This window comes from Sinocyclocheilus rhinocerous, unplaced genomic scaffold, assembly GCF_001515625.1.
Source record: "Sinocyclocheilus rhinocerous isolate Xijiao unplaced genomic scaffold, SAMN03320098_v1.1 scaffold174, whole genome shotgun sequence".
NCBI classification, from domain to species: Eukaryota; Metazoa; Chordata; class Actinopteri; order Cypriniformes; family Cyprinidae; genus Sinocyclocheilus; species Sinocyclocheilus rhinocerous.
In genome coordinates this window covers 1,441,866-1,454,919 of record NW_015646289.1, presented here as the reverse complement: position 1 = coordinate 1,454,919, position 13,054 = coordinate 1,441,866, and the positions used below count along the sequence as shown (strand labels likewise).

General features: G+C 35.0%; 1 protein-coding gene and 1 pseudogene across 1 annotated transcript; both read left to right on the top strand.

The window, feature by feature from the left end:
- Positions 1-1,765: 1,765 nt before the first annotated feature.
- Positions 1,766-7,846, top strand: LOC107707204 (UDP-N-acetylglucosamine transferase subunit ALG13 homolog). Its single transcript, XM_016511137.1, has 4 exons — positions 1,766-1,977; positions 2,139-2,301; positions 7,467-7,605; positions 7,725-7,846. Exons 1-4 carry the CDS (start codon positions 1,897-1,899, stop codon positions 7,834-7,836), a joined length of 495 nt encoding a protein of 164 aa, XP_016366623.1. The 5' UTR covers positions 1,766-1,896; the 3' UTR covers positions 7,837-7,846.
- A 109-nt stretch (positions 7,847-7,955) lies between these two features.
- LOC107707192 (cytokine receptor common subunit gamma-like) overlaps positions 7,956-13,054 on the top strand; it is a 10,922-nt pseudogene continuing 5,823 nt past the window's right edge.

Below are 13,054 nucleotides of genomic sequence, written 5' to 3'. Positions count from 1 at the left end.
TCTGAAACCCCTGTTGAGTCAGTTCTTTCTTTTCTTGTATTTTAATTTCATTTCTAAGATGTCTCTTGCATATCATTTGTGCCCAACTAGTTACAATATGTGTTGGGCACGTTTCCAACCACTGCTTCAATAGAAACTTAAATTGTCAGCGGTCCATACAGCACAGTATTGCAGATGTTACTTTTGGCTTTTAACACTGTAAGCACATAAAATGTACAAATGCCAAAGTTGGTTATCATTAACATTTTTGAGACATTTAAACCAAAACAACTAAATAAAGAACTTGAAATCAATGCATGCAATACCTCACAATAGGCTTTTGATAATGACCTTTAAATTGCCTGGAAATCAGCCATTATCAGTTCCCAACAATCTGTCTTATTGTGAGGGAAACCCAATGTCTGAAATGTGAGGATCTTGTGATGAGCTTGAAGAAAGAGTCTGCTTGCTTGCTCGCAGAGTTAAGTAGATGAAGAGGGTGTTTTCCAACTAAAACATTCCATTTCCTTTTAATAAGGTTACATTTTGACATGGATAGGGATAATGCCATAAAGACATAATGTTTTGTCATGCACATCTGACTGAAGTTCAGAACTTTGTTGCAGAGATTTTTTCGTAATGGAAAGACAAAGAAATAAGATTGTGCATTATTAAAAGTATTTAAGTCAGCATTAAATACACAAAAAAAGAGAGAGCCTTTAAGAACGTTTAACAATGTTAAACAACCAAGCTTCATCCTTTTGCCCGCCTGTGGTCTAGGAGATGGGCAAGAACAAAATGACTAGTATAACAGCTGCAACATTCTGTGTGGAGATGGGAAAACCTGCTGGAAAGATGACCATCTGCAGCACTTGATCAGATAGCTGTGGCTGAGTGACTTGACGAGCCACTTCTGTGTCCAAAGGCTTGTGATCATGAGTGTGGCTTCTGGAGTCTCTGAATGCCCATAGGTCACCCAGCCAGAGTTTACTGTCCAGTCTGCCACTGATTTAGAGAATAAAGTTATAAAAAGAAAAAGAAAAAGACGTTTAGGGGTCCAAATTCAGCTGTGCAAAGGACATTTATGAACATTTGAAGCTGTAATTAACTGCTAAAAAAAGTTTTAAAGCTATTTTTGACCCAAAGACTCCCACAACACAATTTATTTTGTGACTCCAGAAATGTCAAGAACTGTATGTTCAAAACTATTAAGGGGGAAATAATTAAATTTATTTACTTTAAATCCTATGTTTTTATTTATTTTAACGTAATTATACAGTTTAATAATAATTTTATTGTTATTTGTTTAAATAATTTTAAGGGCACCTGACTGTGAACCTAAAGGGTGCTGAATTGTTTTTTAATATAAAAGGCTCCATTAATTAAGTGGGTCATTGGAGTTATGCAGTACAGTTTGAGCTTTTATATGACTTAGTTTAAGGACATATTTCTATGAAAAATATTTAAAGTGTAAACACAATTCTCTCCATGTTCACCTACAGTAATTGTGATTTTTTTTTTTATAATAGAATATGATTTTCATATTTTCTTAAAAAGTGCAATGTTTACTTTAATATATGTGTAGGAATGGGTCATGTAGATTTAAAGATTTATTTTTTTATTTTTTTTAGCCAAACTCCAAAAAAAGGAAGAAGAAGGGGGGGTGAGAGAAAAAAATATCATTTTAGAGATAAATCCCACCTTTGACAAGGCTAATAGTAAATACTTTGATATACCACTATATTCTGTTAAAATCATACACATGACTCTAGTAGGTCCATTTTAAGCCATCAGGACTTTTATTTTGAAGTATGGAGTGTTAAGAGACTCTTACTTTTTTTTCCCACTGTTTCTTTTTTCATTTTTGTTCACGTCTGTTTTCTGTTACATTTAGTAAAGACTTGTCACTTAGATATAATGAAAACTGTATTCGTAACTGTCGGGACAACGAGTTTTGATGATCTGATTGGCGCTGTGACTTCAGATGAATCCGTGAAGGTAAGAATGCCATTCATAAATAGAGAACTGCAAAGGAAACGTAAGCTGAATGTCACAAATACTTGTCGGTATTTGTGAGCTAGTTTTATAAGCAATAAGCCGTGAGGTTTTAAATATATCCTGGCTCACTTTAATGACTGTTTCCATGTTTCTGAATGAAGGCATTAAACGAGCGTGGCTACACAGACGTGGTGCTTCAGGTTGGCAGAGGCTCAGTTGTTCCTGATCCAGACAGCTGTCCAGGACTGACACTTCAAGTGTTTCGTTTCAAAGACTCAATCGCCGATGATATGAGACACTCAGATCTGGTCATCAGTCATGCTGGTGGGTTAGAGGAGCTAACTTTGGCCCAAACACTACACTAAATACACTATGGCAAGCCGTGTTAACATTTAATCTATAAACCGCACTAGTATCTAATTTAATGTCACTAGTACTTATTTTTTAGATACTAGTATTTTTTCCATTAAATACTAGTACTTATTCATTAACTACTAGTGCGTATTCTTTAGGTACTAGAGTCTTTTGTAAAGTTAATAGTACTTATTCATTAGATACTAGTATTACTTACTTTACTTTACTTATTACTTTGTCATTTAGCAGACGCTTTTATCCAAAGCCGACCGCTTCCGCGGTAAACTAAGCTTCTTTTTAATTAGTTTAACAAAACTCAAATTGAATTCAGCTGGACACACTTTCCTGTTTATCCCAACAAATGGCCAAGCAAAGCGCACGACACTGACAAGGTACGCGATACAGTACGAGACCAAACGCGACTAGTACTTATTTATTAGTAAATAAATAGCATAAATTGCGATTAGGCAGAAGCTGCGATTGTCATGGGTATCTTTCAGTGAAGCACGGTTCTGTGATCAGCAGTAAATCTCCATCCAAAGGCCAGAGGGCGCTCTCGTGCTGAAACTCCAAATACGCCTCGCAGAAGAACCCCAGGAAGTTCCTATAGTGGTTGCTGAATAAACAGAAGATTTAACTGCTTTCATTAATTCAACTTGACTAATATAAACACACGACTACTACAATATATGGTTTATCTGAGTTCATCTTGTTATAATTTTTATTATAATAAAGTATATAATAATGCAATGCTAATCGACATAGCCTTTATCACTGCTTAGAATACTATGAAATATGTTGCGTGCCTTATTCTGTGTAAGAAGCCACATCATCTCACAGAAGGATTTATTTCAAACACTCGACTGACGTTATGAAGTGAGTTTGGAGTCAAAACATGTTATTAAATGTGGTATTTTCTCCTGCTTTCAGATGGAGCAGCATTTACTACACAGAGCCGTAGTTCGCTGACAAGCTACGCAAACAGCTTTCATAATCGCAGAATGATTTCTTCTATTTTATAATCACGCGATTAAATCGTCTGCGATTATGAACGCGATTTTGCGTAGCTTGTCAGTGAACTACGGCTCTGTGTAGTAAATGCTGCTCCATCTGAAAGCACGTGCTGGAGATTTACTACTAATCACAGAACCGGCTTTATTGACAAGATGCGCATGACAATTGCATTCGATTAATCGTGCAGCCCTAGGCACTAGTACTTATTCATTAGACACTAGTACTTATTGATTAAATACTAGTACTTATTTATTAGATACTAGTACTTATTTATTAGATACTAGTATTTATTCATTAGATACTAGTACTTATTTCAATAGATACTAGTACTTATTTCAATAGTGACTAGTAATTATTATATTGTTACTAGTAACAAATTTTAAGTTTTTGCCATTGACTTCCATGGGGATCCATCACTGAGATATCAACTATTCAGTTTTGACTAGTATGTATTCCACTAGTGACTAGTACTTAATTTTTATGTACTAGTAGTTATTCATTAGGTACTAGTATGTATTTTTTAGATACTAGTACTCATTCATTAGATACTAGTACCTATTAAATAGACACTAGTTTACACTGGTAACACTAGTGACACTAGTCACTATTGCAATAATTATTAGTCAGAAATGAAAAGATGATATCAAAAAAACAGAATAACTACCACTCCTTGTTCATTTGGAGATATCTTCAACCTCATGAACTAGTGAGAATGTATTTGGAGATGTCTTCATTTAAACAGATCATTACATAAACATGAGTACCTCTCCACCGTCCAATCAGAGTCCACATGGTAATACAAAACAATCAAATTAATTCAGCATATTCATGTAAAGTAGGGATAACTGGCTTTGTATGTTAGCCTAAAACACAAGGAAAGATTAAAAACCTGTTGTCCAACAAAAGTATAATATGTTTAGTCCAAATTCACTACACAACATCAGTCGAGTCTTTGAAATAACGTATTTTTGTGATCTGACATGGTTTCATTAAATAGAATGAGGCAGAAATCATGCCACTTTATATTATTCTCTACAGTGATAAAGGCTATGTCGATTAGCATTGCATTTTAAATCTACTTTATTCTTATTAAAATGCCCTAGATGGCTTGAAGAACAAAGATAAAACCATATATTGTCGCAATCATTATTTATTTTCTTAATGTTACAACAGTAAAACGCCTATCTGCATGTTATTCAGCTACTAAGCTACATCTACAGCGAAAGCTGAATGTCTTTGTCCATATAAGGGATTTCCTGGAACGTCATCAGTGAGTCAAAAAGAAGATTACAACTGAGTACTCATTATTGCTTACAAAACCCTAATTTGGGTAAAAATATAAAAAATAATTAAGAACTTTGAGGTAAACGTTTGCAAATCCTTACGTTTTTCTCCAATGTAGAGAAGTGTAAATTTTTTCTTTTTTTTGCAGCTATATTTATTATTATATTTATTATTAAATACACAGTTTTGTATATTATAGTGAAATAGTGTTATTACAAAAGTAATATTCCTTATTTTGTTTAATGTTTTTATTTAGAAATAATAACCATAATATAATTATTAGTTATATTGATAAAAACAACATTTTGGGCCAAATTGTGCAGCCCTACAAGTACAGCAAACCTGTTTTTTTTATTTATTATTATTATTAATAATTTTTGGCCTTTTTTTTCCAAATAAATGTTTGTCTGAAAACCATAAGGTTTGGATTTTGTGTGCCCTGTACAGAACATTAATGTAAAAACATTCAATGTCTGTAGCACCAGTGCTAAATGCAAAAAAAGTTAACGTACAGCCCTGTTATGATATTTATTGTTTTTACTGGAGGAAAAAGGAAAATAATAGATAATAAATTTGGTGTCTTATCTCCATCCTGCCACCAGAGGTCACTTGTACAATGACCAACAAACACATTAGGCTACAATGTTTACAAAATTACAGTGTTTACAAAACTGACAAAAATACGTTTTCTATGTGTTTGTGTACAAATTATTGTTTTTTTCTACGTGGTTTCTTCAAAAAGAGTACATCCGTCTCCTTGTTTTTGTTTCCTGTCTAATCTCTTTCCTATATGTTGCTGGCTTATTAATATTCAACATACGATTACCATACTGGGCAGAAATGCACGTTTAAAAAGTACTAGAATCTATTAAGTTCAGGATATCTTTGGTCTAAAAGGTTACCAGTAACTGAAAAATAAGTACTAGTTCTATTTTTTCTTAACAAGAAGAGTATAATTAAATACTAGTCACTATTGGAATAAGTACTAGTATCTAATAAATAAGTACTAGTAACTTTACAAAGGACACAAGTAGGGCTGGGCGATAATTCGATAACGATAATTATCGCGATATACTTTTCACGCGATAAAACGATATGAAGAGTTCGATAAATGTTTGACGAGCTCACTAGAGCAGATGCGTTTGCTTCAGTCACGTGAGCACTAAACAGTGCTGTGAGATCCAGTGTGAAGCGCTTGAACTCAGCGAGGAACACAAATGATTTGGTGATTTAAACTAGTTTAATGGCAAACAGGAGAAACACTGTGTGCAACGAACGAGACAGTCAGAAGGCTACTGTTTTTCATAGTTATATTTTTACCATGGTATTGGGGTGCTATATGTGTGGTTTTAACTGTATTTATCATGATTTAAATGTATGCTACTATGGGAGACCAATGCTTAATTTAAAAAAAAAAAAAAAAAAATCCTTGGTCACAATAAATGTAACCATTTAAAACTGAGGTTGCTACAATTTCTACAGATGTTACTGATTTTGATAGTGCACAAAAATGTACCTCTGTATCCTAACTCAAGATACTATCAAATGTGCATTTCTAAGAGACAAAAAAAGTGATATTATTATTATTAATATTATCAGGCAACCCAAAGCTGTTTCTTGATTTGAAACAGTATCACTCATCAGAACATGCAGAAACTAAGAAATTAATTTTTCTATTTAGATATTTGTTTTGTTAAGGAAAATTAATGGTCTGGTTTCTACATCTTTCACTTTGGAGCAAAAATCTAGCTTTAAACTTGAAAGAAATAAAGATTTGACATTTATCGTGATAATTATCGATATCGACTGATATGAAAAAAATTATCGTGATCATTTTTTTTGGCCATATCGCCCAGCCCTAGACCCAAGTACCTAAAGAATAAGCACTAGTAGCTAATGAATAAGCACTAGTACTTAATGGAAAAGATACTAGTATCTAAAAAATAAGTACTAGTAGCATGAAAATCAATACTAGTATGGCTTATAGATTAAATGTTAAAACGGCTTTCCATAAATACACTACAGTTCAAACATAAATGAATTTGATTGTTTTTGATGCAGGCAAATTAAGGATACTCTTTATAATAATCATCAGATAACAGATCAGTAGTTCATATACTGACAAATATAAGATAATCAAAAATTCATGTTTCCACTTTAAAATGTGTGATATCTGCAATAATTGTCTGTAAAAAATTCTCACCAGTTGGTGGCTGCAGGGTATAGTACTATGGAGACACATGATATGTTTAATATTTGAGTAAATTTTATATTTTTATACTTTTTAATAAAATAAATAATACATCTAACAGTACGGTACTATAGTTTCCTGGGGGAGGCTAAATATTTAGTAATACTTTACACATATTTAGAATATACATTTTTCACAGTATAAATTGGGTCTTTATACTTGAAAATATATAGATGCATTTTAAATTTTAGAATGGGAGGGTCCCTCGCATGATCATATTTGGGATCCATCATGGCATCTAAAAGATTAAAAACCACTGATCTGACATAATTTTGTTTGTCATTGACTTTATTATAACCTACAAATGAGTTTTAGATCATAGGGCAGTTGCATAAACTTAGCCACTATGTTAAGACTGTGTCTTGAAAACTAGTTTGACCAACCAGCATTTACCAAAGGGGTAGTAATGTGTGTTATTTTTCGAATTCCAAGTAAACCAATCTGCCTTTTTATGTAACAGATTTTTAAAAATTAGGAACAATCTTGAAGAAAAAAAACTTGAGTCTTAATTTTTAAGACCTTTTCTTAAAATCGAGGTTTATGCAATCTGCCCCATATGTCATAATATCTGCTCTATCCTAATCAGGAGCAGGAAGCTGTCTGGAAGCACTCGGAGCAAATAAACCTCTCCTTGTTGTGGTCAATGATAAATTAATGGACAATCACCAGCTGGAGCTCGCAAAGCAGCTGCAGGCAGATTCACATCTTATCTACTGCACTTGCAGGTTTGCTCTATGGGCATTCACTTTCTCACCTGTGTTAGTGCTCAAGTTTATTGTTATGGTTAAATTGATGTGCTGACTTCAAATGTTCATCTTTATGTGCTTTTAACCCTTCATCACAGTACTCTGCCTCAGACTTTGAGGGATATGGATCTGTCTGCTTTGACAACCTATGTGCCTGGTCAACCGGAGAACTTCGCCAGCTTTTTAGATAAGGCTGTTGGACTTGTTTGAGAGCTCTCTCTTGAACCGGGATGGTTACTGATGAGAATTTGGGCACAGGCTGAACCTGTTTTAATGAGAAAACCTGCACTGGACCCTCAGGAGTCGATTGTTTGAGAAGAACTGGTTCTTACCAAACTAATAATTGACCTCGGATGATAAATGCACTGGAGTGTATAATAATGGTATGGTGCAGCTGTATTATGCAGTGCTGTCTTTTTTGACACATTATTTGTGTTAAAATATGGAAAAAAGCTGTTAACAATAGTAATATATTTTAATTAAACATTATTATTATTATAAAATTTCAGATTACAGTATTTGTTAATAAAAATGTTATTTTATACCTAGTTTTGTTCTTTATGACTTTGTTCTATGAAGTGACAATGAAAATGTCGGATTGCTTATCAAGATATTTATTCTTAAAGGGGTCATATGATGTTGCTAAAAATAACATTATTTTGCGTATTTGGTGTAATGAAATGTGTTTATGCGGTTTAAGGTTCAAAAAACACATTATTTTCCACATACTGTACATTATTTTTTCTCCTCTATGCCCCGCCTTTCTGAAACGCGTCGATTTTTACAAAGCTCATCGGTCGAGGTGTGCTGTGATTGGCCAGCTTTTGCTTTTGTTAATTGTATAATAAATTAAAAGAAAACAGATAGAATACAAAAAGATTAGAAAGCAAGTGTTATTTTTTTTTTTTTTTTTTAAGAATAGAATTAGAATAGAGAGTGCTAGAGTTAGAGGGTCAAATAAAAATGGAAGAGATGTGTTTTTAGTCGAATCTTGAAGATGGCTAAGTACTCCGCTGCTCTGATTGAGTTGGGCAGGTCATTCCACCAGGAGGGAACATTTAATTTAAAAGTCCGTAAAAGTGATTTTGTGCTTCTTTGGTATGGCACAATAAAGCAACGTTCACTTGCAGAACGCAAGCTTCTAGAGGGCACATAAGTCTGAAGTAATGAATTTAGGTAAAGGGGTGCAGAGCCAGTGGTGGTTTTGTAGGCAAACATCAAAGCCTTGAATTTAATGCGAGCAACTATTGGTAGCCAGCCACTAGCCAGTGCAAATTGATAAACAGAGGTGTGACATGCATTCTTTTTGGCTCATTAAAAATTAATCTTGCTGCCGCGTTTTGGATTAATTGTAAAGGTTTGATAGAACTGGCTGGAAGTCCTGCCAAGAGAGCATTGCAATAGTCTAACCTGGACAGAACAAGAGCTTGAACAAGGAGCTTGAACATCTTCTTGATGTTGAATGAATCAAATCTGCAGGACCAGACAGTTTTAGCAATGTGGTCTGAGAAAGTAAGCTGATCATCAATCAAAACTCCAAGGTTTCTGGCTGTTTTTGAAGGAGTTATGGTTGATGTGCCTAACTGGATGGTGAAATTGTGATGAAACGATGGGTTTGCTGGAACCACAAGCAGTTCTGTCTTGGCAAGGTTGAGTTGAAGGTGATGGTCCTTCATCCAGCAAGAAATGTCTGTTAGACAAGCTGAGATGCGAGCAGCTATCGTCGGATCATCAGGATGGAATGAGAGGTAGAGTTGAGTGTCATCAGCATAGCAGTGGTATGAAAAGCCATGTTTCTGAATGACAGAACCTAATGATGCCGTGTAGACAGAGAAGAGAAGTGGTGCAAGAACTGAGCCCTGAGGTACCCCAGTAGTTAGATGTTGCGACTGGGACACCTCAACTCTCCAAGATACCTTGAAGGACCTATCTGAGAGGTAAGACTCAAACCACTGGAGTGCAGTTCCTGAGATGGCTTTTGCCAATAGGGTTGACAGGAGGATCTAGTGGTTAACCGTGTCAAAAGCAGCGGACAGATCCAGCAAGATAAATATTAAAGAGCTAAGAGTTAAGAACTGTAAGTTCTTAACTGTAAGAGTTAAGAATTGAAGAGTTAAGAACTGTACTCATCCAGAGTGAGCAAAAGGGCTAGCAAAATCACTCTGGACCCCTCACATCCAGCACACTCCCTCTAAAATCTGCTTTGTTTACAGCAGACTGGCAATTCCAGAGACCAATAGAAAAAGAAAGTAGTGTATTAGCAGACATAGGCAAAGTGTGCAGGTTGTCAGGATTGCACTGCCTATAGTGTGTGAAACGTGGTTTGCGAGTGGTAGTGATAGTAGGGATCTGGAAACACATAGTAAGAATTGGTTATAAAAACTGAAACAGAAGTGAAACTAGTAGGAAAAAGGATGAATCAAAAGCGATACTTATGTCCCTTGATGGTGTCCCTGACCGGTGTAAAGCCAGGGCCGGATTTACCTCTTTTCGTGACATAATTTTTGGGGCCCCCTTCCCTATTAATATAATAGGCCTAATATTACCACCCAAGCAAACAAAACTATTTCTTAATCAGTGGAAACCGTTACAGTGCTTTCTATCGCAATAAGCACTTGCGTTCAGTCAATACAAATCGAATGTAGGTTCTTAATTTGTATGAGAATTCAAACAAATTGCATTTCATTCCATTAAAAGGCGCGGCGACGTGGCCACACTTCAAGAACCTTGCTACTGAGAAATGTCATGTAGCTTTTCAGCTGCGAAACTCTTTTTTTGATAAATTCGAGGGGCAGCCGCAGCACGCTGACGTCTCTGCGTGTGTGCGAGTCTATGTGTGTGCGTGTGTGAGAGAGAACGGGAGAAAGAAAGTGTGATTTCCATATATAAAAAAGGTTGAAGACATGGAAATAGTTTGTCATTTTTACCCTATTGTTTGTTATATTTATTTGCTTGATGTCTTCTGGGGTTTTGGTTCTTTTACTGTTGTAGATATCCCATAGTATATCATTTCTATTATATATCTCTTCATTGTGTTTGGGCCCCCCCTGGACGAGCACACGTAGGCACGTGCCTAGAATGCCTATGCGTAAATCTGGTCCTGGGCGTGGTTGACTTGTAACTTTTATAAAGAATATCTCTTTGTATTTGAGCCTTTAGTCTTTGCAACTTTACAGATCTTTTTTATGTACCAAGAGCTTGTAACACTCCAAAGAGAAAGGAAAAATTGAAATCGCATCATATGACCCCTTTAAGCTGCACAACTTTTATCAACATCTATAATAATAATTAATGTTTCTTGAGCAGCAAATCAGCGTATTAGAATGATTACTGAAGGATCATGTGACACTGAAGATTTTGCATCACAGAAATAAATTACATTTTAAAATATATTAAAATAGAGAACGGTTCTTTTAAATGTAGTATTTCATAATAAAATTGTTTTCCTGTATTTCCGATCAAATAAATGAAGCCCTGGTGTGCATGAGAGACTTCTTTTAAAGACTTTACCAAACTCTTACCAAACATAAACTTTTGAATAGTAGTGTAGTTTAATAATTTACATAATTTCTTCACCCTTCCAGTTGAATCATTCATTTTATTAATTTAGTTCTCCCTTTATATTTTTGATTATCGGTTAGTCATAGCACTCTTTTGCCAAATATTTTTCATATGACCAACAAGCCATTATTCCAGGGAACAGATTTCAGCTGTGCTACAATAGTTCTAGATGTCTTCTATCACTCCACAGTCTCTTTCTTCTTGCGTAATGAAATAATTTAAACTCAAATCAATATTTTATGTCCACTTAATTATTTATTTGGTAAATAACCATGTAATAATTGAGTACATTATGTTCCTCATCACCCTATTAGGATTTTTGTTGTAATGACTCTAACTGATGATCCATTATCCCTTATTGTATTTCATAAGTATGTTGATGATTAATTCCTTCTAAACCAGTGGATCATTTGTTTGTGTTTGTACATATATTTGTTTAGTGCAGCTAAACCCACCCTATAACCTCTCAGTGGTGTGGAATAAGCAGGACGGCACACTTTCACTGCAGTGGAACAGCAGATCCCCCCTCCCAAAAAACTGTGTAGTCTATATGGTGCGCAACCAGAAAGACACAAAACAGGTGAGACCAGAGATATCATATTATGATCGTTTTGCATTCAAACTGCCAACTGTCTCATCTTTATCTTTCTTTTGCTCCCAGTCCTCAAACGTGACAGGAACATCATACAGTCTCAGGTCTCACAGAACAAGCCCTATGTTTTCCAAGTGCGGAGCACTATTGCTGATGTCTGCAGTGCTTCAGATCTCTGGAGTGACCCGGTGGAGTCGGGCACCGGTGAGATACTACTATCACATAGTGAGGGACATGGATGTATTTGCTCTCATTTGTCTTCTTACAGTTTTTTCCCCATCATGTTTCTGTGTTATGTAGGGAACAGCAGACAAGGCAGGTGGCAGGGGCTTTATGTGTTCTGTCAGTCCTTCTGCTGTTTCTGCTGAGTACATTATGTTCCTCATCACCCTATTAGGATTTTTGTTGTAATGACTCTAACTGATGATCCATTATCCCTTATTGTATTTCATAAGTATGTTGATGATTAATTTTTAAAAGATGAGAGATGTTTAAAAGACTTAAACATAAGAGTTTTTCATTAAGACTTGTTTTATTTATATATTACAAATGTTATTTAAAGATTATTTTATTGCAATAATATAATGTAATCAGGGTTTCTGCAGGTCTTAAAAAGACGCCCTTCCACAATTGGAGCTCTTAAATATGAGAAGAAAGTCATGGCATTAAATGTTGCGTTCACTACAAAAATGAATATTTTTCTCTGTATTTTTGTCTTGTTTTTTTGTTTTTTTTTTAAATATCTAAACATCCTTAAATCAAGATACATTTATTTGAGATACAAAATGAAGGTATGAAGTTGTGTTTTCTGAGTAAATGAGCAAAACCTTCTTGTCATTTTGCTTCTCAAGTAAATGTATCTTACAAAATGTACAGTAAAACGAATTTCCATATATATATATAGTTTTTTTGTAAAATTAATTAAAGCTGCAGTCCGTAAGTTTTGCCTCTTTGTCGCCATCTCTGTTTGAAAACCTGCAATTGCAGCTGTTAGCGGAATTATCTAGCTTGCGTGGGTTGCTCCGGCACGGCTCCAGCGCGGATGAATCTAATGTTTTGAGGAGTATGTGTGGCAGTCAGTCACCGCACCGGTGTGGATATTGTACTTTGCACTCACAGATTCTAGCCTACGTCATGGAATATATGACTCAAATAAGCATTTTCACTGGATATTGTCATCTGAACAAGTAAGTAACAAGTCTGCCACATTTGTTCTGACCAACTGAGGAAAAAAGCATTACAATAAATCGTGCTACCAATGGTGATTTAATCTAA

What these genes read in the sequence shown, in the direction of transcription:
- LOC107707204 (XM_016511137.1), top strand. Translation starts at nt 1,897, where the DNA reads ATGAAAACTGTATTCGTAACTGTCGGGACAACGAGTTTTGATGATCTG. An exon ending in TCTGGTCATCAGTCATGCTG is followed by an intron (nt 2,302 to 7,466) that starts GTGGGTTAGAGG and finishes TATCCTAATCAG; the next exon opens with GAGCAGGAAGCTGTCTGGAA. An exon ending in CTTATCTACTGCACTTGCAG is followed by an intron (nt 7,606 to 7,724) that starts GTTTGCTCTATG and finishes CCTTCATCACAG; the next exon opens with TACTCTGCCTCAGACTTTGA.